Source organism: Aquarana catesbeiana, linkage group LG10, assembly GCF_042186555.1.
Source record: "Aquarana catesbeiana isolate 2022-GZ linkage group LG10, ASM4218655v1, whole genome shotgun sequence".
In the NCBI taxonomy this organism is placed as follows: domain Eukaryota; kingdom Metazoa; phylum Chordata; class Amphibia; order Anura; family Ranidae; genus Aquarana; species Aquarana catesbeiana.
Window position 1 is genome coordinate 113280632 of NC_133333.1, and position 25558 is coordinate 113306189.

The following is a 25558-nucleotide window of genomic DNA, read 5'->3' on the forward strand; positions in this document are numbered from 1 at the left end:
TGGGAAAGGGTCCAAATATCTAGCATCTCCTCACCATTGAGGGTGTAAGATCCTTCCAATACCTCCAGCAACATTCGCAATTACCGGCTGAAGAGGTATGCCCAAATAAGCCGCCGTGTTTGTAGTCTCCTCAGATGCCACACGGGACCTCCCAAACAGCGTTTGAAAACCGATGTAGAAAGGATCCACAACAAAATAGGGACTGGTCTGACTGTGCCAGTCTTTGCAAAACTTCCCTATGTAAAAAGGATCTTGCTACCCTACCAGATCAAGGAATATAATTTGGCTCTGCTTCCAAATGCCGACTAAACATAGCTCAAGAAAATGCTTACAAAATACTTTCACGTTGGTACACGACACCTGACTGGGTTTCGAAATGCATTCCCATGGTCTTCCCAATGTGCCTTTGGGGCTGTAGAGATATGGCACCCTCCTCCATATGGATGGGCATGCTCCAAAGCAACACGAATCTGGACGCATGTATAGTCCATGATCTGGTCAGTTCTAAAATGTTTAACTTGCTTAAAACTCCTGGGAGGCTCTGCTAAATAAAACTATCCTGACCCTGCCTAAGATTCAGAGGAAGTTGGTGGGGATGTGTTCCTGGCAGCCATAGGCTAGAGCCTTGAGACAGCTTTCTCAATTTCACTTAGGTTCAACGGCCCATGGGGACCGTGGCCCATTAGAAGCTAATTTTGCACCAAATTCTTAAAGGCCTGGGATCCTGAGATAACCTACACCTCCCATCTGAACATAAACCGTGCCCTGCTCTGGGTATGACACCACCTCCAAACGACCACTGACATCCTCGTTTGTTGGCCCGCATGGGACCACTCCCAACCCCCCCGCCCTCTTTCTCACTCCCCCGGCAAACACCACTCCCCCATAGCTGGTCTTTCCCATTCTCCTTTTCTGTAGTCTACCCTTCTTTTTCAAGAGCCAATTGTCTCTCTTCTCTATTCCCCTCCTTTACAGAGGTGATCAAGTCTACTAACATGGAGCACTCCCACTGGAATTTTCAGCATCTATTTCTTGTGCTGGACATGGGGTTTTTGCTACTTCAAGGCCTGCAGTCTTCTGCCCCTGCTTATAGCTTGTGCTGTAATGCTCATGTGTATTTCTTTGACAATCCTTCCTCTGTTTACCTTGTTATCTAATGCATCATTCCTATGTTAGTTTCTCTTTGCATAGTCAATAAAACTTGAAAATACCTAATAAATCTCTTGTGATTCAAAATGAACTGTAATATTTAATGAACAAATAAAAGAAAACTCTTGGTAGGTGTGGTTAATTTTCATTTTAATTTACTGAGTCTATGATGTCACAAAAAGAATGAAAGGATTTAGAACTGTACAAACAGAAGGCTTCAGACATTGTATCCAATCAGGCCACCTTTTCCAATGCATTCTCCGATATAGAACCAAAATAGAACCTCAGTTGCAACCAGGCCATTTCTGACAGCGTCCTGTAAGGGTAGAAAAAAAAAAAAAAAAAAAGTTATTGAGACATATTGAAAACACTAGTTACCATTAGTTATTTGTACGGAGCTAGAATGTTCAAAAATTCTCATTGTGCCTAGTAGCAGTTTTGTGGTATAACGTAAAGTAGTACTGTATTAGGCAAATACTGACTAAAAATGTGAAGTTGGTGCTTTGCCCTTCCCCAACTAGCACCTTTCTGATGATCAGTGGAGCAAAATACATTTAGTAACCAAAAACGAGGTGTGGGAGGAGTCATATCAAATGCCTGGACTTTTTTTTAAATCCGATATGGTTTATTATTAGGAAAAATATTTTTTTTCCTTTAACACACAGAATAATAATGGCCTTACAAACTATGGCCGTAGTGTAGAGTATCAAAAACATAAGGTCTCCAGAACATGCAGTAATCAAAAAATACTTTTACATAGCACAAGGGAGATCAGAAATATGAATCTATACCAACAAAGCAATCCTATCCAATGGTGCCATGGTTAGTATGTCATAAATACAAACAACTATAGTCTCCCCATCGTTACCACGCTCAATTAATGTCAGGTTCTGTGGACACAGCCTGTTGAAAGTATGCTATGTTCACATTGATCCGACATGACGTGGGCACTGCGCCCCGCCCCCCCAAATCCATACCAGGCCCTTACCAGAGCATGCAGCCCGGGCCCCCCGGATACCCAAGTGAATGAGTGACGAGTAGAGCTGCGCGATTCTGGAAGAAAATGAGAATCACGATTCTTTTTTTTTTTGCTTCAAATAGCGATCACTATTCTCGGCGTAACATCTTTCACATTATACAAAAAAAAAAAAAAAATTGGGCTAACTTTACTGTTTAGTTTTTTTTTTTTTCTTCCTTCATACAAGGGTATTCCCAACCCCCCCCCCCCCCCCCCCCCCAAAAAAAAATTGCATTTGAAAGACCGCTGCGCAAGTACACAGTGACATAAAAAATAGTGCAAAGACACCAATTTTAATCTCTAGGGTCTCTGCCAACAAAATATATATGTTTTGGGGTCCCAAGTAATTTTCTAGCAGAAAATGCTGATTTTAAACTTGTCAGCAACAAGTGTCAGAAAAAGGTTTAGGCCCCTTTCACACGGGTTTGTCCAGCAGAGATCGATGCGCTGATCTGCGCTGAGCAGGCAGATGACAGGTCTGTCTCCACTCACTGTGCGGAGACAGACTTGTCAGAGGCCTGCTGTCCTCTATGGAGATCGAATGAAAAAAACGGACCACCTGTCCATCTTCATCCGATCCCATTCTCCAGGCGGATGGAAAATAGGTTTCCTTTCGTCTGTATTTCACGGGCAGGATCGGATACTGGCAGATGTCAGTGGACATGTCACCGCTGACATCTGCCGCTCCATAGAGGCACATGGAGCGTCCAATCAGGTCCGCCTGAAAAACTTTCAGGCGGACCCGATTGGAGCGCCTGCGTGAAGGGGGCCTTAGTCTTTAAGTGGTTAAACTGACCTCATTTACAGACCAAAGTTCTTCCCTTTGATCTAAAAGAACTAAATGTTACAATGTTTCCTTATCTCAGCGCTGAGCAATGTTGGTAAACATTTGCCAGATGGTTGTTTTTTTCTTTGACAGCTGTGAGTGAGCAGAGAATGGCTCTGCACTTGTCACACGAATGAAGCGTGGAAATGCTGGATAAAGATCGTGAGGGCAGTTGAAATCGAGACTGCGATTTTATTTACGATTAAACGTGCAGCTCTAGTATCGGGTACCCCTTACCCATTCACAAAAAAAAAAAAAAGGCAGTAGTGCAGGAACCTTTCAAAGTCAGACTGATACAAGTCGGACCAGTTAAGATGGCTCTCACTAGAGAACCATTGATTTTGGCATGTCATGCGACTTGTGCTCTTGAAATCGAAGCGAATGTCGAACCAGTGTAAACCAGCCCTTAGACTGTTTATGGGTAAATGGTTTAAAGCTGAACTCCATCTTTGGATACACTTTACATAATTTGTTTGGGCCGGCTTGGCCCAAATGAACGATGTGCCTCACAAATACGTGAGGCCGCAGGATGTGCGGTATAAAACTGTATTTAGCTGTGGCTACATACAGCATACCGTTCTGGGTTAGGCTGCACTGGAGGACAGGGCAGGCTGCATTGTTGGGCACAGATAAAGAAGTTAAGATTTATTTTTATAACTTAATTCTGCATAAAACATTTAAGTGCCATTTCATGAGATAATTTATGAGGGAGTGTTTAGGGGCAGGGCAGGGTAGGGGTTGGGCGAGGCAACTGGCTTAGCGTTGCTGTGATAGACTTTAGTGTGTTTCAGGTATGAGAAAGGAAGTCTCGCTCGGACCAGGAACACACAGCAGTGCTCAGCTGGCCCAAACGAATTATGTAAAGTGTATCTAAAGATGGAGTTCAGCTTTAAAGGTTTTTAAATAGAGATCATCCTGATGTCATTTATCATAGCCTGGGTGATCTGCAATTCCATTTAGATAGAATGGGTACAGGATGTGCCCTCAAACCCTGCAGCCACTGGTCTAGTAACGCCCCTGCTGTAGTTCTGTTACAGTGAGCTAGAGATGCACAATTAATCGTTAAAAAAACAAAAATCGCGATCTTGATTCACCCCCCCCCCCCATGATCTCTGTTGCAGAGTTTGCCGATTCTTTCATATAACAAGTGGAGAGACTCTTATCTGCTCACTCAGCTGTCAAAAGAAAACATCCCGGCAGTCTGCCAAGTTTTTAATATGAAACATTGTAACTAAGGCTTCCTTCTTAGATCAAAAAGGCATACACTTTTGTTTGTAAAGAAAAAATCCGGGCAGTCTGCCAAGTTTCCAACAAAGTGTAAATGCAGGAAGTTTAACCACTTAAAGTCTAAATCTTTTTCTGACACTTCAAGTTAAATCAATATTTTTTGCAAGAAAATTACTTGGAACCCCCCCCTCAAACATTATGTATATTTTAGTGGAGACCCTAGGGAATAAAATGGCAATTGCTGCAATATTTTATGTCACACTGTATTTGCCCAGCTGTCTTTCAAAAGCAATTTTTTGGGAAAAATACACTTCATTGAATATATAAAAAAAAAAAAAAAAAAAAAAGCCACGAGAATCGTGAGCCATCTTCTAAGCAAAAAAATTGTGATTCTTATTTTAGCCAGAATCGTGCAGCTTTACAGTGAGCAGTGATGTCATTATGTCCCTGCTCAATGTAGTGAGTGGACCCAAAAGGCTCAAACGCCTGGTCTATTGATGCCTGGTTTGACTGACCAACTGAGCCCTAGCTCTGCCCACACATCCGGCCATTACTTCCTGCATTTCCATTTGCATAATGTGAAAGGTAGTGGTGCTTGCTGACACAGATGTCATGTGCGGGGAAATAGAAAGACCTCCTCCCTATGCATGCAAACTGCACATTTTTCAGTGGAACCTGATGACATTATCAAGCATTAAAATAAAAAAAATTACAGGGAAAAAAAAAAAAAAAAAAAAAAAAAGTCATATATTCCGAGTTACAATTTTACAAATATGTTCCAATACAGCCTGCGGAGAGACTCTACGTATGCCAACTTAGCAGGATCTTGGAAAGGGGCTTTACTTATTTAGATTACCCCAAGTTTCAGAACTCCTAGACCACGCCATAAACATAAGCCAGTATGTGCATTCCTTTAGCCAATTTGGCACCTTTTAACCGCTTGTTGACTATCCCACATATATGCACTGCGGGGTGGTGGCTCCTACAGGCAAAATCACGTACCTGTACGTGAGCACCTCTTCCGAGTTTGCAGCACGCACACACCGCCAACCAGCTCCCTCTGTGATTGGGCAAAGCGGGAGCGAAGTGGGTCCAGCAGACCCGATGTCCACCAATCGTTCCTGACAGAGGCAGAACATTGGTCTGTGATAAAAGACAGAGATCCTGTGTTTTTGCCAAGCAGATACACGGATTTCTGTCTTTCCACAGTTAGTAAGCACTCCCTAGGGACACATTTAACCCTTTGATTGCCCCTGATAACCCCTTCCCTGCCAGTGTCAGTACAGTGACCATGCATGTTTTTTAGCACTGATCACTGAATTGGTGTCACTGGTCCCCAAAAAGTGTCACTTAGTGTCCGATTTGTCTGCCGCAATGTCGCAGTCCCGCTATAAGTCGCCGATCGCGGCCATTACTAGTAAAAAATAATAATGCCACAATTTGTAGACATTAACTTTTGCACAAACCAATATACACTTATTGGGATATTTTTGTTTATCAAAAACATGTAACAGAACACATATTGGCCTAAACCAGGGGGCCTTCAAACTATAGCCCTCCAGTTGTTCAGTTACTAAAATACCCATCATGACTGGTCACATCTAAATGTCAGAGTTTTACAATGAATCATGGGACATGTATTTCCGCAACAGCTGGAGAGCCCTGACCTAAATTGAAGAAATTTGACTTTTTACATTTTTATTGGGTGTGTTTTATAGCACAAAGTAAAAAAGTTTCCCCCCCCCCTTCAAATTTGTCATTCTTTTTATTTATAGCGCAAAAAATACAAACAGCAGAGGTGATCAAATACCACCAAAAGAAAAGCTCTATTTGTGGGCGAAAAAAAAAAAAAAAAAAAGACATAAAATTTTATTTGGGTACAGTGTCACACGACCGCGCAATTTTCAGTTAAAGTAACGCAGTGCCTTATCACAAAAAATGGCCTGTTAACCTAGTCATCGTTCTCATAGTTACCAAAATAGAACAAAAAAAAAGTGTGTACTATCCGCATACAGTTTTCACTGCCAACCCTATGATTTAGAGACACAAAAGTTATATATCTGGGCCTATTCTCTTACCCTGACAGTAAGCTCAGACAGGCGGCCCCTCTGGAATGACTGTACCAATCCTTTTATGCTGTCGATGGCTTTTGGAATCTCTGCAGGACTTGGAGGAGTCAGTTCCACGCGAGCATAGTACCAGAAAGTCGCAAGACGTGGCCGTGAGTAACTGACTGCAGCTAAAGAAACAAAACAAAACAGCAGTACTTATTAAAAAGATCGTGTCTGACAATGCATAAACATGTGTAATCCTAACTACATAACCTCTGTCAACCGTTTACTGTCCATTTCAATTTTTGAGTTCAGTATATCTAAAGTGCACCAGAAAAAAAAGTGAAATGGTGAAGAACTATTAGATTTAATGTAGATTTGCATTTTTAAACCCAAAACTCACAAATTCGATTTATCACAGCTTACCAGTCCTTGCATATACAGTGCATCCAGTAAGTATTCAGAGCACTTTACTTTTTCACATTTTGTTATGTTACAGCCAGGGTGGATGAAAATGGAGAAAAAAAAAAAATATATAAAAGATGGTTTTCTATTTAAGATTAATTTTGTTTATTCAGCATGAAATGGAGCTTAGTTATGTAGTATGGGGCTGTGTATTATGCAAAATTAAAATTTTTGGTAAACTTATTCAATGAATACAAGCTGAGAAAACATGCACTGGATTGATGCATTCTAAAAATTTCACAGTAACTATGATAAAACAAAGTTCAGGAATATTCATTTATCCCATTGTTTTGCAAATCTATGTAAACTACAAACTGTATGATTGAAATCGGTTCTGATATTGAGTTGTACTAACCTGACAGCTTATTATAAAATAGGAAGCCTTCATTTTGTTTGCAAATATTAAAGATTCTAACTACCAGCAAGAACAAGTCCTTATATTTAAAGAGCACCTGTCATTTCAGATCCATCATGGCAGTGCTCATTAGCACGGGCATCCACTTACCTGCTGCCGCCAGGTCCCTCACCTTTTGTTGCGTCACTGCCGCATCACCAGCCGTCTTAGCATTATGATTTAACTACTTAAAGGGGTTGTAAAGGTAAACATTTTTTCACCTTAATGCATTCTATGCATTAAGGTGAAAAAACTTTTGACAGTACCGCCGCCCCCAGCCCCCCCGTTTTACTTACCTGACGCCTCGAATCTTCGCTCCTCGTCCTCGTCAGCTTCATTGCAGCTCAGCCTGGTCGCTGATTGGCTGCAGTGGATGGATTGAAAGCAGCGCAGCCATTGGCTCGCGCTGCTGTCAATCACATCCGATGACGCGGCGCGCCGGGGGGCGGGGCCGAGTGATACAGCGAGCGGCTATAGCCGCCGGCTGTATCACGGGAGCGCGCCCGCAAGCACTCACCACCGTGCGAGGGAGCTCGCATGAAGGTGGTAAATGCTTGCGGGGAGGAGCTGAAACAGCCGCCGAGGGACCCCAGAAGACCAGGTTCGGGGCCACTCTGTGCAGAACGAGCTGCACAGTGAAGGTAAGTATAACATGTTTGTTATTTAAAAAAAAAAAAAAAAAAAAAAAAAAAAAAAAAAAAAAAAAAACCATCTTTACAACCCCTTTAAGGACCAGGCTTATTTTTTCAGAATTGGTGTTTACAAGTAAAAAAAAAAAAAAATTTTTTTTTTTTTTGCTAGAAAATTACCAAGAACCCCCAAACTTTTTTTTTTCCCCCAGACACCCTAGAGAATAAAATGGCAGTCGTTGCAATATTTTCTCACACCGTGTATTTGTGCAGTGGTCGGTCTTACAAGCACAATTTTTTGGGGAAAAAAAAAAAAACACTTTTGAATTAAAAAAAATATGGCAACAGTAAAAGTTAGTCTTTTTTTAAATTGTGAAAGATAACGTTACGCTGAGTAAACTGATATCCAACATGTCGCTCTTCAAAATTGCACCCCCTCGTGGAATGGCGACAAACTTGACCCTTAAAAACTTCCATTGGCAACGTTTAACAAATTTCTACAGGTTATCAGTTTTGAATTAAAGAGGAGGTCTAGTGCTAGAATTATTGCTCTCACTCTAACGATCGCTGTGAAATCATGATTTAAAATAGACTTGATTTAAATCAAATCCACCCAAGTTACAGCCTTATTCCAAAGTGGATTAAATTCATTATTTTCCTCAAAATTCTACAAACAATACAAAACAATATAATGACAACATGAAAAGAAGTTTGAAGTCTTTGCCAATTTATTTTGGATGGGAAGGGGAGTGTCGGTGCACAGCCATCAGATCTCTCTAGAGATGTTCAATCGGGTTCAAGTCTGGGCTACTCAAGGACATTCACAGAGTTGTCCCATAGCCACTTCTTTGTTATCTTGGCTGCGCGCTTATAGTTGCTGTCTTGTTGGAAGATGAACCTTCACCCCAGTCTGAGGTCCAGAGCGCTCTGGAGCAGGTTTTCATCAATGTCATCTCTGTACATTGCTGCATTCATCTTTCCCTCGATCCTGACACTGAAAAACATTCCCACAGCATGATGCTGCCACCATCATGCTTCACTGTAGAGATGGTATTGGCAAGGTGATGAGCGGTGCCTTGTTTCCTCCAGACAGGACGCTTGCCATTCAGGCCAAATAGTTCAATCTTTGTTTCATCAGACTAGATAATTTTGTTTCTCATGGTCAGAGTCCTTCAGGTGCCTTTTGGCAAACTCCAGGCGGGTTGTCATGTGCCTTTTACTGAGTGGCTTCCGTCTGGCCACTCTACCATACAAGCCTGATTATGTCCTTGAGTGGCCCAGCCAGAGCCCAGACATAAACCCGACTGAACATCTCTGGAGAGATCTGAAAAATGGCTGTGCACTGACGCTCCACATCCAACCTGATGGAGCATGAGAGGTCCTGCAAAGAATGGGAGAAACTGCTCAAAAATAGGTGTGCCAAGCTTGTAGCATCATACTCAAAAAGACTTGAGGCTGTAATTGGTGCCAAAGAGGCTTCAACAAAGTATTGAGCAAAGGCTGTGAATACTTATGTACATGTGATTTTTTTTTTTTTTTAACAAATTTGCAAAGATTTCAAAGTTCTTGCACGTTGTCATTATGGGGTATTTGTTTGTAGAATTTTGAGGAAAATAATTAATTTAATCCATTTTAGAATAAGGCTGTAACAACCAAATTGGGAAAACGTGAAGCACTGTAAACACTTTCCAGATGCACTGTATGTTCCTTGCTAAAGAACATTGTTTTTTTCAAGTTGTTATGGGTAAAGTTCCCTTCTATCGTTTTCAGCCAAAGAAGCTGCCAGCTTAGCCTCTGTTTGATCTTTAACTGCCATGATGCTGCACATGTGATCAGTTATGACACCAGTCATTTGATGGTTTGACAGTTTGGTTGAGAGAACAAGCAAATGGGACAGTCACATTCCCGGATTGTGCTGGACCATAACTGCTTTTTGAAACTGTTAAATCAATGGGGTTTGTTCTGCATTAAGGCCTCTTGCACACGATACTCTTGTTTCAGCATCAGCCCCAGACGCAATTTCAGGCTTTTTTTGTATTTGTGCATATTTTTGCACATTTTCGCTTATATGCGCTTGCGCAATTTCATTCTCACTCACGTAAATTACTTACTATAAATGCAGATGTTAATTTTTTACTGAACAATGCAAGGCTCTTGCTTGCGTGCCTGTGTGCATAGGCACATTATAATTAATAGGCCGTATTATAGCTTAGTAAAAAAAGGGGCCTTAAGCCTCGTATATACGATGCGATTGTTGGCAGGGGATTGTCTGTTGAGACTGTTGTCCTAAAATCTTACCGTTAGTACACTCCTTTTGACAATTGTTGTCCAACTTATGTTGGATGGCAGGCTAGTAAATTTTCGGACAACAGTCTGTTGTCAGAATTTCGTATGGTCAGTACACAAATAAGTTGAAAGTACAAATATGCATGCTCGGAATCAATGCCCACCAAACACGAAATTAGCAGAAGGGGCCCAAAGGGTGGCGCTCAAGAGCTGAAATTCCTCGTAGTACGTCATTACGTTCATGTTTGTTGCACGACAATTGTGCACCGTTAGCATGCAAGACAAGATCCTGGCACACTCCCTTAAAAACGAAAATCAGACGCTCGGTTGGCCAACACTCGCATGTGTACGAGGCTTAAGACTGTTTTTGAACATTTCACTGCTGTATTATCAAAGATTGCTGCCCGGGAATATCAGTTATTCGTTCTGTTGTCACACACAGGACATACATTTTCAAAATGGTGGCAGGGGAGCAGGGACGCCAGCTGCACAGAGGCAGTCTGAAAAGGGATTCACAAGAAAGAAACGAGTTAATTTGATGTGTATAATGATGGCCATAACCTATACAATCTGATTGTTCAATCTCCCTTAAATTTACCAAAACTATATAACAAGATGACACCATCTATCCAATCAGGCAGACCCTTGAACTACATAGCTGATGGTAGACCTAAAGGAGATTATTAATCAGATTGAACGGTGAGCTTTACAGAATCCAGGACATACTTCTGTTTTCAATACTACAGCTCTATCCACATAGGCTGTTATCTGAACACTCAGCACACTCTGAAATCTATGCAAGATGAAAGTTAAAGTAGAAAAAAAAAAAAAAAAAAAAAAGTAATAAAATAGATGCCTGTGCTTTTAGTAAGAACGGTAATCACTGATTTGATGCATTTCATTTAAAAAAAACGTGCACCTGGAGGTGCGTGGTAGATAGGAGGGTAGATGATGCAGGGTGTGTGCTAATGAGGTCAGCTGGTCAGCTCCTTCCTGTTATGACCTACAGCAGGGATATCCAATTAGCAGACCTCCAGCTATTGCAAAACTACAAGTCCCATCATGCCTCTGGGTGTCATGCTTGTGGCTTTCAGTCTTACTATGCCTTATGGGACTTGTAGTTTTGCAACAGTTGGGAGGTCCACTAATTGCATATCCCTGACCTAGAGTCTGTCCAGAAAGTAAGGCAGAAGTTTTTTTTTTTTTTAAAACAAGAGTGAAGATGAACTTAGACTTTAATGCAGAAGAGACATGCATGTCCCGTCTGCATTAAAAATTCTGCCTGTCCATCTAAATCTACTAGGCCACCTAATTAACACTACTCTCTCCACAGCAGGAAAGACATGATATATGCGATACTGGTAAATTCAAAAGGGGGCCCAAATACAGTAAATGAATGATCTTACAATTGGGCTAAATATTTATACTAACTGTATACACATTTAACTGATAAGCTATGTGTCAATAAAGTTTGTAAAATGAATTTTATTCTGTTCGTCCTTCAGCAGCTTTAGACCCCTTTCACACTGAGCAGCGGCCGAAGTAGCGGTGCTTTTGGCTGCTAGCGGGGCACTTTTAACCCCAAAGAAGGGGTTAAAAATGCCAGTGTTGCAGCCCTTCCGAAACGCTTTTCAGGTGCTGCCCATTAATTTCAATAGGCAGAGCGTTTCGGGAGCGCTGTATCCTCAAAGATGCTGCTTGCAGGACTTTTCCTAACCTCCCGCAAGCGCACCGCCCCAGTGTGAGAAGACACACTGAAATGAATGGGGGATGGTTTTCTGGTGCTATTTAGAGGCTATTTCTAAACGATAAAACGCCTGAAAACCACCTCAGTGTGAAAGGGGTCTTCTCGGCTGCGCAATAGCCAAAAAAGACTGCTACAGCACGGTCATCAAGTTCTGGGAGGGAGTCCATGGACATTATCCCAAAACCATGCCCCATGGGGCATGCAACCAGCACCATCTGTTATCAGCTGTGTCCAATCAGGAGAGGAGAGCCGGTAACCGGCAATTCTGACAGGGGGCATTTACACTGATATCAGGGCAGGAGAATAACAGAAACCAAGAATTTTTTTTTTCTGTCTTCCTTCGTTTGTTTAGCAAAAGTTAAAAAAAAAACCCAGTGGTGATTAAATACCAGCAAAAGAAAGCTGTGTCAAAAAGAAAAAAAAAAAAAAAAAAAAAAAAAAAAAAGATAAAAATGTACTTTAGGTACAGTGTTGCACGACTGCGCAATTGTCAAAGTGTGACAAAGCTGAAAGCTGAAAATTGGCCTGGGAGGGAAGGGGGTGAAAGTGTCTGGTATTGAATTGGTTAAAGGCCATAGTACCCTCTTTTTGCAGACCTCCGATACAAGTAATTAGGATGTGGTGATTGATACTGCACTAAAGCTCCAGTTTTACAAGTTTTCCACGTGCTCCCACTGAAGTCAGACAAAATGAACTTCCCCACAAAAATATACAATTTTATATTACACACAACACACATAATATATATAAAAAAATTAAAAGGAACACTTTGAAAACACATCAGATCTCAAAAAGATCATGCAGGACATCTATACTGATATAGACTGGGTAATGTGTTAGGAATGAAAGGATGCCACATCGTTTGATGGAAATGAAAATCAACCTACAGAGGGCTGAATTCAAAGACACTCTGAAAATCAAAGTGAAAAAATGATGCAGCAGGCTAGTCCATTTTTCTGAAATGTCATTGCAGCAACTCAAAATGGTACTCCATCGTTTGCATGACCCCCACGTGCTTGTATGCATGCCTGACAATGCTGGGGCATGCTCCTAATGAGACAACGGATGTGTTCTGGGTATTTCCTCCCAGATCAGGACCAGGGCATCACTGAACTCCTGAACAGCCTGAAATGCAACCTGGCGGCACCAGATGGAGTGAAACATAATGCCCCAGAGGTATTGGATTTAGGTCAGGCGAGCATGGGGCCAGTCAATGGCATCAACTCCTTCATCCTCCAGGAACTGGCAGCATACTCTCACCACATGAGGCCGGGCATTGCCGTGCACCAGAAGGAACCCAGGACCCACTGCACCAGTGTAGGGTGTGAAAATGGGTCGAAGGATTTAGTCCCAATACCGAATGCCAGTCAGGGTACCATTATCTAGCCTGTAAACGTCTGTGCATCCCTCCATGGCTATGCCTCCCCAGACCATCACTGGCCCACCACCAAACCGGTCATGCTGAACGATGTTACAGGCAGCATAACGTTCTCCATGGCTTCTCCAGACCCTTTCACATCTGCCACATGTGTTTAGAGTGAACCTGCTCTAATCTTTGAAAAGCACAGGGTGCCAGTGGCGGACCTGCCAATTCTGGTGTTCAATGACAAATGCCAAATAAGCTCCACGGTGCCAGGCAGGGAGCACAGGGCCCACTAGAAAATGTCAGGCCCTCAGGCCACCCTTACAAAATCGGTTTCTGATTGTTTGGTCAGAGACCATTGACACCAGTGGCCTGCTGGAGGTCACTTTGTAGGGCTCTGGTAGTACTCATTCTGTTCCTCCTTGCACAAAGAAGCAGATACCGGTCCTGATGGGTTAAGGACATTCTACGGCCCTGTCTAGCTCTCCTACAGTAACTGCCTATCTCCTGGAATCTCCCTCATGCTCTTGAGACTGTGTTGGGAGACACAGCAAACCTTCTGGCAATGGTACGTATTGATGTGCCATCCTGGAAGAGCTGGACTGCCTATGCAACCTCTGTAGGGTTCAGGTATCGCCGTATGCTACCAGTAGTAACACTGACCCTAGCCAAATGCAAAACTAGTGAAAAACAGTCAGAAAAGAGTAGGGAAAAAAAAAAAAAAATTTCAGTGGCCTCCACCTGTAAAATCATTCCCGTTTTGGAGGTCATCTCATTGTTGCCAATCTAGTGCACCTGTTGCTAATTTCATTAACACCAGAGCAGCTGAAACCGATTACCAACCCCCTCTGCTACTTAACTGACCAGAACATTATCCCAGGAGTTTAATTCAATAGACTTGATGCTATACTCTGATTAAAAAGGGTTCCTTTCGGGTTTTTTTGAGCAGCATATAAATTGTATTATATGCAATTTTTGAATATCATGAATTTAAATTAATATAAATTTGTCGGCCATTATTGGCACCTTTTCCGCTTATCAGCGAAATGCTGATAACATAATTTTCGTCCGATATGTTTTGTCCACCGAAAACTTGGTGCATCTAACAGAAATCTCAGTGTCAAGTGTTCACATATTGCGAAGTGGGAACACAGGTTCCTGCTCACCATTTTAACTGCTTCCCATCCGCCCAACGTCATATGACATAGTCGACTTTGAGCGGTGATATCTGAATGATGCCTGCAAGTTACAGGCATCATTCAGATATCTTCTTTCTTTATCGTACATCATGGGACACGGAGCCTTAAGTAATTACTTAATAGGTTATGGGCCACCTTCAGGTGTTGTCCCCACAGAAGAGTGAGGTTTGGGGTGTTATTCAAACCCGTTTACGGCACCAAAACCAAATGGTGCCATTAGACCCATTCTAGACCTAAGGAATCTAAATCAGTTCCTAAAGATCCGTTCCTTTCGCATGGAGTCAATCAAATCGGTAGTTTCCATCCTGCAAGGAAGAGAACTTCTGGCATCCATCTGCATGTCCCTATATTTCCTGCTCACCAGAGATTTCTGTGGTTCGAAATAAAACAATAGCACTTTCAGTTTGTAGCCTTGCCCTTCGGGCTAGCTACAGCACCCCGGGTGTTCACAAAGTTACTGGCCCCACCTCTAGCCAGGCTAAGGGCACAGGGCATAACAGTCTTGGCGTACCTAGACAATCTATTGTTAATAGACCAGTCAGTGGCTCGCTTGGAGCAAAGTGTACGCATTACAACCAGTTACTTGGAAAGTCTGGGTTGGATTCTCAACCTAGAGAAGCTTTCTTTAATCACTTGCCAACCGCCGCATGTACATATACCGTATATACTCGAATATAAGTCGAAATTTTCAGTCCTTTTTTTTGGGGCTGAAAGTGCCCCCCTTGACTTATACTTGAGTCACCGCCGTCTGTCTGCATGATCAGCGTGTCATGCAGGCAGACTGCGTCCGGCGTGTGATAATACAGTTCGGAGGCTATTCCAGCTTTCAAAAGCCGCGCCTCCTGCTCGTCTGTGACAGGCTGAACACTCCATTTCCCAGCAGTCAGTTGTACAGCCCATCACGGACATTCTCTCATCCTTGTCTGTGGTATGAGAATGAGAGAATGTCCGTGATAGGCAGAACACTCAGCAGTCAGCCTATCACGGACGAGGAGGAGGCGCGACTTTTGAAAAGTGAAATGGCCGCCAAAGTGTATAATCACACGCTGATCGGAGGATGGAGATCACCACAGGGAGGATGGAGTTCGCCACAGGGAGGTTGCACAGGACACATGTACAGGACACAGGGACACAACTACAGGATACAGGTAGGCTGCACAGGACACAGGGAGGTATACAGCTGCAGATGGGCATTGTTGACCCTCTTTTTCCACTTACAGTAGCTACTGCATTTCTCACCCTCATCTTATACTCAGGTCAATAAGTTTTTCCCAGTTTTTTGTGGTAAATGAGGGGCCTCGACTTATACTCGAGTATATATGGAACGTCCCTAATTTGGGGGCGGATATCGTTATGGCAGCAGCTAGCTGCCATAACCCTGGTATCCCCGTTTTCGGCTGGCTACAAGATAAAAGCGGTCTCTGCGGCGGATTCGCCGTTCGATCACTTTTATCGGTGGTGGGAGAGGGGGGCCCCCTCCCCCGCTGCGATCTGGTGCCCTCCGCAGCTTACCGGAGCCGTCGGCAGCGATCGCGTCCTTTCCCTAGCTGTGCATGGAGACAAGTAAGGGGAAGATGACCCCCACCCGTCTCCATGACACTGCAGGGTGGAAGCAACGTCACTTTCGCCCATACGTCTTAAAGCCACATTTTTTCAAATGACTTTTTTTTTAATTGCATTTAAGTCCAAATGAGATCTGAGGACTTTTTGACCCCAGATCTCACATTTAAGAGGACCTGTCATGTTTTTTTCTATTACAAGGGATGTTTACATTCCTTGTAATAGGAATAAAAGTGACATTTTTTTTTAAACAGTGTAAAAATAAATAAAATCAAGTAAAATAAATTAAAAAAAATTTTTTTTAAACGTCCCGTCGAGCTCGTGCGCAGAAGCGAAACTATACGCGAGTAGGGCCCGCATATGAAAACTGTGGTCAAACCACACGTGAGGTATCGCCGCGATCGTTAGAAAGAGAGCAATAATTCTAACCCTCAACCTCCACTGTAATGCAAAACATGCAACCTGTAGAATTTTTTAAACGTCGCCTATGGAGATTGAGGGTAAAAGTTTGACGCCATTCCACGAGCGGGTGCAATTTTGAAGCGTGACATGTTGGGTATCAATTTACTTGGCGTAACATTATCTTTCACAATATAAAAAAAAATGTTGCCAACTTTACTGTTGTCTTGTTTTTTCATTCAAAAATGTGAATTTTTTTCAAAAAAAGCGTGCTTGTAAGACCGCTGCGCAAATACAGCTTAATCCGCCAGTTAAATCACCCTTGGGACTTGAATTTAGTTTTGTCAGTGTTACAAAAACAGCCATTTGAACCGATACAGCATATTCCCTTAGTCCTAACAAGAAAGCTGGTATTTTTGGTTGCTATATCCTCAGCAAGGAGGGTTTCAGAATTGGCTGCTCTCTCTTGTAAAGAGCCATATTTGATTATTCATGAGAACAGAGCGGTGTTACGCCCTCATCCAGGCCTTTTACCAAAAGTAGTTTCAGGTTTTCACCTGAACCAAGATATTGTCCTGGCATCGTTTTTTCCAAAACCATGTTCCAGGGAAGAAAAGTCACTACATTGTCTTGATGTGGTGAGAGCAGTGAAGATCTATCTCAAGGCAACTGCTCAGATTCGTAAGACTGATGTCTTATTTATTCTGCCAGAAGGTCCTAAGAAAGGACAGGCAGTGTTGAAATCCACTGTCGCTAAGTGGATTCGGCAAGTAATAATTCAAGCTTATGATTTAAAGGGTAAAATTCCCCCTTTTCAAGTTAAGGCGCACTCTAGCAGAGCGGTTAGTGCTTCTTGGGCAGTGTGTCACCAGGCCTCCATGGCTCAGATCTGCAAGGACGCAACTTGGTCTTCAGTGCATACATTTACAAAATTTTATCAAGTGGATGTAAGGGGGTATGATATCGGCTTCGGGCGCAGTGTGCTGCAGGCAGCAGTAGGAGTCCTCAGGTCTGGGGGTGCCCTACGGGTTGTCTCCCTCCCCTCAAGTAGCATTGCTATGGGACGTCCCATTAAGTAATTACTTAAGGCTTTGTGTCCCATGATGTACGATAAAGAAAATAGGATTTTTATTACAGCTTACCTGTAAAATCCTTTTCTTGGAGTACATCATGGGACACAGAGGTCCCTCCCCTCTTTTATGGGGTTTAAGTATATTGCTTTGCTACAAAAACTGAGGTACTGCTGGAAGGAGGGGTTATATAGGGGAGTCAACTTCCTGGATTGGGTATACCAGTGTCAACACCTGAAGGTGGCCCATAACCTATTAATTACTTAAGGCTCTGTGTCCCATGATGTACTCCAGGAAAAGGATTTTACAGGTAAGCTGTTATAAAAATCCTATTTTAAGAAGCGGCGATTCCCTTCACCATAAGAACAATCATAGTAGCTGTTCAGCCACTTGATCGCTCTTATAGGCCTCCGGTGCTTCTCCCAACTCGCCCCTGCAATCAGCAAACCAGAGAAGGAACCAACCAGCGGCGGATGTTGACCATAGAGATTTCCTGCGTGCCAGATGGTCCCCGGAGTCTCTATGATCGTTCGGAGGCCGGGCGCGATGTTATGACATCACGCCCAGCCTCTGCATTTGAAAAAAATGCCACCGCCCTGGCTGGGAAGCCAGGATTTTTTAATTTTTTTTTTTTTTTTTTAATTTCAGGCTTCCGAGCCTAGAGGTGAGATCTGGGGACTTGTTGACCCCAGATCTCACTGTAAAATAAAAGGAATAAAAGTGATAAAAAAAAAAAAAAATATTATATATATTTTTTTTTTTTTTAAGTGCCCCTGTCCTCGCTTAAGCGAACGCATACGCAAGTCGCACCCACATATGTAAACGATGTTCAAACCACACATGTGAGGTATCGACATGAACGTTAGAGCGAGAGCAATAATTCTAGCACTAGACCCCCTCTGTAACTCAAAACATGTAACCATTAAAAATGTTTAAAGCGTCGTCTATGGGGATTTTTATGTACTGAAGTTTGTTGTCATTTCACGAGCGTGTGCACTTTTGAAGCGTGACTTGTTAGGTATTCGTTTACTTGGCATTACATAATCTTTCACATTATGCAAAAAAAAAAAAAAAAAAAAGGGCTAACTTTAACCACTTCAAAAACAGCCACTGTATATAAACGTCCTGTACTTTGGGGGGGGGGATATCTGAATGATGCCTGTAGCTACAGACCTCATTCAGATATCATTATTTTCAGCCGGCGATTCTGTGCACGATAAGAACGATCATAGCGGCAGTTCCACCGCTTGATCGTTCTTATAGGCAACGGGAGGGGACGCCCCCCCCCTCCCGCCGCCATCCGGTGCTTCTCTGGGCTCTGCCATCGGGAGCCCGGAGAATGAATCGGCTGGCGCCGGATGAGGATGATAGAGATGACTGGTGACCAGATGGTCACCAGTCATCTCTATGACCGTCGGAGGCCCGGGAGCGATGTTATGACGTCACGCCCGGGTACCCGGAAATAACCGATTCTGCGATCGCGGCTGTCAGCATGAGATCGGTAAAAAAAAAATTTTCCGATCTCATACTTTCCAGCCTGGAAGAGAGAGATGTGGGGTCCTATTGACCCCGCATCTCTCCATAAAAAGGATCTGTCACATAGATTCCTATTACAAGGGATGTTTACATTCCTTGCAATAGGAATAAAAGTAATAAAAAAAAAAAAAAAATATGAAGTGTAAAAAAAAAAAAAGTGTAAAAATTAAGTAAAATAAAATTTTTTTTTTTAAAACGCCCGTGTCCCCGGTAGCTCAGAAGCGAACGCACACGCAAGTCCTGCCCACATATGTAAACGCCGCTCAAACCACACATGTGAGGCATCCCTGCGTGCGTTAGAGCGTGTACAACAATTCTAGCACTAGATCTCCTCTGTAACGCTAAACTGGTAACCTGTAAAAAATTTTAAAGCGTCACCTATGGAAATTTTTAAGTTATGAAGTTTGGCGCCATTCCATGATTGTGCGCAATTTTAAAGCGTGACATGTCAGGTATCTATTTACTCGGCGTAACATCATCTTTCACATTATACAAAAAAAATTGGGCTAACTTTACTGTTTTGTTATTTTTTTAATTCATGAAACCGTTTTTTTTTTAAAAAAAAAACGGCATTTCAAAAATTATTGCGCAAATACTGTGCGAGATAAAAGTTGCAATGAGCGCCATTTTATTCCGTAGGGTGTCTGCTAAAAAACATATATAATGTTTGGGGGTTCTGAGTAATTTTCTAGCAAAAAAATGATGATTTTTACATGTAGGAGAGAAGTGTCAGAATTGGCCCGGTATTGAGGTGGTTAATGATTTTTTTTAAATGCATGAAACTGTTTTTCCAAGAAAAACGCGTTTCAAAAATTGCTGCGCAAATACTGTGCAAGATAAAAAGTTGCAATAACTGCCATTTTATTCTCTAGGGTCTCTCCTAAAAAAATAATAAAAAAAAAAAAAAACAAACAAAAAACATATATAATGTTAGGGGGTTCTGTGTAATTTTCTAGCAGAAAAAAAAGGGGAGGAGGATGATAGGAGAGAAATGTCAGAATTGGCCTGGTAGGTATGTGGTTAAAAGCGCATTTCCATGTATCGCGCATAGGGCAGCTCATACACTTTAATGGGCTATCCTATGTGGGTTGTTCGCACCAAAGAAGCTCAGGGACCAAATTTTGGCCCCAAGCCAGGTGAGATTTTACATGCGCGTTTCGTTAAGCGCCAAAATTAAACTGCGTTTTGGAATGCCGCAGAAGCGCAGTGATTTTGCCCACTATTAATAATATCCCTGCCCAGACTTGGGCGACAATACTGCGTTGCGGTATTTGCACATTTTTTGTTTTTTTGGGCTGGCACCATTCATTTGAATGGGTCTCTCTCCGCTCCAAAAATGTGCTAAAAGAAGCTCACACCAAACCCCCCCCCCCCACAGAAGATGGGATTCTGGAGGAAATTCTGTGAAATGCTCAATGAATAATGACAATTAGATAAAGAAATCAGAGGTGTGCAGAGGACAGCCTGGTCTACAGAGGTGAGCTCGGTGTATCTATCATACTTCCCCCCCTATGTCCCGAGCCTTACCGCTCACAAGCTGGGGGCCTTTAGTAGTCACCGCCTGGACGAGTTTCTGAGCCGCCTGAGCCATACCGGAGCGAAGTTAAGGCCTAACGTCCCACAAGCAAAAAGTGACCTCCCGGCAGAGCGCAGGAACAAGACAGAACCTCCCAATGTCACCCTCTCAGAGCAGACGAGACGAGCAAGCCGCGGATAGAACGCCACTTACTGGCAGGGAGGCGCATCGCATGTTACTTTCTGTAGCTAATTGTCCCACCCATAGCTGGCAAAGCACCACGCTGACCAATCAGCTTTAGGCTAATACTTGGTCGCACGTCTGTCTTCCTGTTGCGGCAAAGACGTTTAGGTGCGCATGTGTGGAGACAGATTTACGGCTTTTCCGGTGATTGCAACCAATGGGGGACGTTCTTGCCTGTCCTCTCAAGCAATACAGCGCAGTGGATTGGTGCAGGGCCCAGTGACGTATTTAGGCGATTCCTGTGATACCAGTATGCCGGATGGAGTAGCTTGTGGTAACTATGATGGCTGAAGTAAAGCAGGAAGAGGCGAGGGCTGACTCCCCGCTCTTAGTCCTGCTGGAGCTCTCCTCAGAGGGGGAGGGAGGCGGGACGCCGCTGGCTCAGGTAGGAGCTCAGCCGGGCAGAGTGACTCCAGGAAGCGCTGTGAGGCATTTCCCGGACCGTACACGGGAGGAAGAGGCGGGGGAGGAGGAGCCGCTGCTCAGGAGGTCCGCAGTACCGTCCCCAAAGAGTGCGGGTAACCGGAGAGCCAGGCTCAGCTCCTCCGACCGGGACAGTCTGCTCTCCAGCTCAGGTAAATGTGCTGAGACACCGAGGTGTGTGTGTGTGTGAGACACCGAGGAGTGTGTGTGTGTGAGACACCGAGGAGTGTGTGTGTGTGAGACACCGAGGAGTGTGTGTGTGTGAGACACCGAGGAGTGTGTGTGTGTGAGACACCGAGGAGTGTGTGTGTGTGAGACACCGAGGAGTGTGTGTGTGTGAGACACCGAGGAGTGTGTGTGTGTGAGACACCGAGGAGTGTGTGTGTGTGAGACACCGAGGAGTGTGTGTGTGTGAGACACCGAGGAGTGTGTGTGTGTGTGAGACACCGAGGAGTGTGTGTGTGTGTGTGACACCGAGGAGTGTGTGTGTGTGTGTGACACCGAGGAGTGTGTGTGTGTGTGTGACACCGAGGAGTGTGTGTGTGTGTGACACCGAGGAGTGTGTGTGTGTGTGTGACACCGAGGAGTGTGTGTGTGTGACACCGAGGAGTGTGTGTGTGTGACACCGAGGAGTGTGTGTGTGTGACACCGAGGAGTGTGTGTGTGTGACACCGAGGAGTGTGTGTGTGTGTGTGACACCGAGGAGTGTGTGTGTGTGTGACACCGAGGAGTGTGTGTGTGTGTGTGACACCGAGGAGTGTGTGTGTGTGTGTGACACCGAGGAGTGTGTGTGTGTGTGTGTGACACCGAGGAGTGTGTGTGTGTGTGTGTGACACCGAGGAGTGTGTGTGTGTGTGTGTGTGTGACACCGAGGAGTGTGTGTGTGTGTGTGACACCGAGGAGTGTGTGTGTGTGTGTGACACCGAGGTGTGTGTGTGTGTGTGTGTGTGACACCGAGGAGTGTGTGTGTGTGTGACACCGAGGAGTGTGTGTGTGTGTGTGTGTGACACCGAGGAGTGTGTGTGTGTGTGTGTGTGACACCGAGGAGTGTGTGTGTGTGTGTGTGTGACACCGAGGAGTGTGTGTGTGTGACACCGAGGAGTGTGTGTGTGTGACACCGAGGAGTGTGTGTGTGTGACACCGAGGAGTGTGTGTGTGTGACACCGAGGAGTGTGTGTGTGTGTGTGTGTGTGACACCGAGGAGTGTGTGTGTGTGTGTGTGTGTGTGTGTGTGTGTGTGTGTGTGTGTGACACAGAGGAGTGTGTGTGTGTGTGACACAGAGGAGTGTGTGTGTGTGTGACACAGAGGAGTGTGTGTGTGTGTGACACAGAGGAGTGTGTGTGTGTGTGACACAGAGGAGTGTGTGTGTGTGTGACACAGAGGAGTGTGTGTGTGTGTGACACAGAGGAGTGTGTGTGTGTGTGACACCGAGGAGTGTGTGTGTGTGTGTGACACCGAGGAGTGTGTGTGTGTGTGTGTGACACAGAGGAGTGTGTGTGTGTGTGTGTGACACAGAGGAGTGTGTGTGTGTGACACAGAGGAGTGTGTGTGTGTGACACAGAGGAGTGTGTGTGTGTGTGTGTGTGACACCGAGGAGTGTGTGTGTGTGTGTGTGTGTGTGACACCGAGGAGTGTGTGTGTGTGACACCGAGGAGTGTGTGTGTGTGTGTGTGTGTGACACCGAGGAGTGTGTGTGTGTGTGACACCGAGGAGTGTGTGTGTGTGTGACACCGAGGAGTGTGTGTGTGTGTGTGTGTGTGTGTGTGTGACACCGAGGAGTGTGTGTGTGTGTGTGTGTGTGTGACACCGAGGAGTGTGTGTGTGACACCGAGGAGTGTGTGTGTGACACACCGAGGAGTGTGTGTGTGTGTGACACACCGAGGAGTGTGTGTGTGTGTGTCTTTCTCTGTTAGAGGGTGTGTGTGTGTGACACCGGGGAGCACACCCCCCCCCCCCCCGGCCTGTCAGTGATTATGGGTGAGCTCCACAGGGGGAAAATGTATGAATACTGGGACAGCTGTACATAGTAGCCAATCAGCTTCTGCTTGCTGAGTTAGGGCTCCATTACACTTGTGTGTGTGACACCGAGGAGTGTGTGTGTGACACCGAGGAGTGTGTGTGTGACACCGAGGAGTGTGTGTGTGTGCGTGTGTGTGTGTGACACCGAGGAGTGTGTGTGCGTGTGTGTGTGAGACACCGAGGAGTGTGTGTGTGTGAGACACCGAGGAGTGTGTGTGTGTGAGACACCGAGGAGTGTGTGTGTGTGAGACACCGAGGAGTGTGTGTGTGACACCGAGGAGTGTGTGTGTGACACCGAGGAGTGTGTGTGACACCGAGGAGTGTGTGTGTGTGTGTGACACCGAGGAGTGTGTGTGTGTGTGTGACACCGAGGAGTGTGTGTGTGTGTGACACCGAGGAGTGTGTGTGTGTGTGTGACACCGAGGAGTGTGTGTGTGTGTGTGTGACACCGAGGAGTGTGTGTGTGTGTGACACCGAGGAGTGTGTGTGTGACACCGAGGAGTGTGTGTGTGACACCGAGGAGTGTGTGTGTGTGACACCGAGGAGTGTGTGTGTGTGTGTGTGTGACACCGAGGAGTGTGTGTGTGTGTGACACCGAGGAGTGTGTGTGTGTGTGACACCGAGGAGTGTGTGTGTGTGTGACACCGAGGAGTGTGTGTGTGTGTGACACCGAGGAGTGTGTGTGTGTGTGACACCGAGGAGTGTGTGTGTGTGTGACACCGAGGAGTGTGTGTGTGTGTGACACCGAGGAGTGTGTGTGTGTGTGTGTGACACAGAGGAGTGTGTGTGTGTGTGTGACACAGAGGAGTGTGTGTGTGTGTGTGACACAGAGGAGTGTGTGTGTGTGTGTGACACAGAGGAGTGTGTGTGTGTGTGTGACACAGAGGAGTGTGTGTGTGTGTGTGACACCGAGGAGTGTGTGTGTGTGTGTGTGTGTGTGTGACACCGAGGAGTGTGTGTGTGTGTGTGACACCGAGGAGTGTGTGTGTGTGTGTGACACAGAGGAGTGTGTGTGTGTGACACCGAGGAGTGTGTGTGTGTGTGTGTGTGTGACACCGAGGAGTGTGTGTGTGTGACACCGAGGAGTGTGTGTGTGTGTGTGTGTGTGTGTGTGTGTGTGACACCGAGGAGTGTGTGTGTGTGACACCGAGGAGTGTGTGTGTGTGTGACACCGAGGAGTGTGTGTGTGTGTGACACCGAGGAGTGTGTGTGTGTGTGACACAGAGGAGTGTGTGTGTGTGTGACACAGAGGAGTGTGTGTGTGTGTGACACAGAGGAGTGTGTGTGTGTGTGACACAGAGGAGTGTGTGTGTGTGTGACACAGAGGAGTGTGTGTGTGTGTGTGTGACACCGAGGAGTGTGTGTGTGTGACACCGAGGAGTGTGTGTGTGTGTGACACCGAGGAGTGTGTGTGTGTGACACAGAGGAGTGTGTGTGTGTGTGTGACACAGAGGAGTGTGTGTGTGTGTGTGACACAGAGGAGTGTGTGTGTGTGTGTGACACCGAGGAGTGTGTGTGTGTGTGTGTGTGTGACACCGAGGAGTGTGTGTGTGTGACACCGAGGAGTGTGTGTGTGTGTGTGTGTGTGTGACACCGAGGAGTGTGTGTGTGTGTGTGTGTGACACCGAGGAGTGTGTGTGTGTGTGACACCGAGGAGTGTGTGTGTGTGTGTGTGTGTGACACCGAGGAGTGTGTGTGTGACACCGAGGAGTGTGTGTGTGACACACCGAGGAGTGTGTGTGTGTGTGACACACCGAGGAGTGTGTGTGTGTGTGTGACACACCGAGGAGTGTGTGTGTGTGTGTCTTTCTCTGTTAGAGGGTGTGTGTGTGTGACACCGGGGAGCACACCCCCCCCCCCCCCGGCCTGTCAGTGATTATGGGTGAGCTCCACAGGGGGAAAATGTATGAATACTGGGACAGCTGTACATAGTAGCCAATCAGCTTCTGCTTGCTGAGTTAGGGCTCCATTACACTTGTGTGTGTGACACCGAGGAGTGTGTGTGTGACACCGAGGAGTGTGTGTGTGACACCGAGGAGTGTGTGTGTGACACCGAGGAGTGTGTGTGTGTGCGTGTGTGTGTGTGACACCGAGGAGTGTGTGTGCGTGTGTGTGTGTGACACCGAGGAGTGTGTGTGTGTGTGACACCGAGGAGTGTGTGTGTGTGTGACACCGAGGAGTGTGTGTGTGTGTGTGACACCGAGGAGTGTGTGTGTGTGTGTGACACCGAGGAGTGTGTGTGTGTGTGTGTGTGTGTGTGTGACACCGAGGAGTGTGTGTGTGTGACACCGAGGAGTGTGTGTGTGTGTGTGTGTGACACCGAGGAGTGTGTGTGTGTGTGTGTGTGTCACCGAGGAGTGTGTGTGTGTCACCGAGGAGTGTGTGTGTGTGTGTCACCGAGGAGTGTGTGTGTGTGTGTGTGTGTGTCACCGAGGAG

General features: G+C 45.1%; 2 protein-coding genes across 2 annotated transcripts in view; one reads left to right on the forward strand and one right to left on the reverse strand.

The window, feature by feature from the left end:
* Positions 1–1282: 1282 nt before the first annotated feature.
* Positions 1283–20670, reverse strand: ATP5MG (ATP synthase membrane subunit g). Its single transcript, XM_073602474.1, has 3 exons — positions 20447–20670; positions 6299–6459; positions 1283–1465 (listed from the first exon to the last, which is right to left on the reverse strand). Exons 1-3 carry the CDS (start codon positions 20508–20510, stop codon positions 1367–1369), a joined length of 324 nt encoding a protein of 107 aa, XP_073458575.1. The 5' UTR covers positions 20511–20670; the 3' UTR covers positions 1283–1366.
* A 147-nt stretch (positions 20671–20817) lies between these two features.
* The window catches only part of PI4K2B (phosphatidylinositol 4-kinase type 2 beta), a 99454-nt gene continuing 94713 nt past the window's right edge, over positions 20818–25558 (forward strand). The window contains exon 1 of the mRNA XM_073602473.1: positions 20818–21253. Within this exon, the coding sequence (XP_073458574.1) occupies positions 20959–21253 (295 nt within the window). The 5' untranslated portion in view covers positions 20818–20958. The remainder of the gene's footprint in view (positions 21254–25558) is intronic.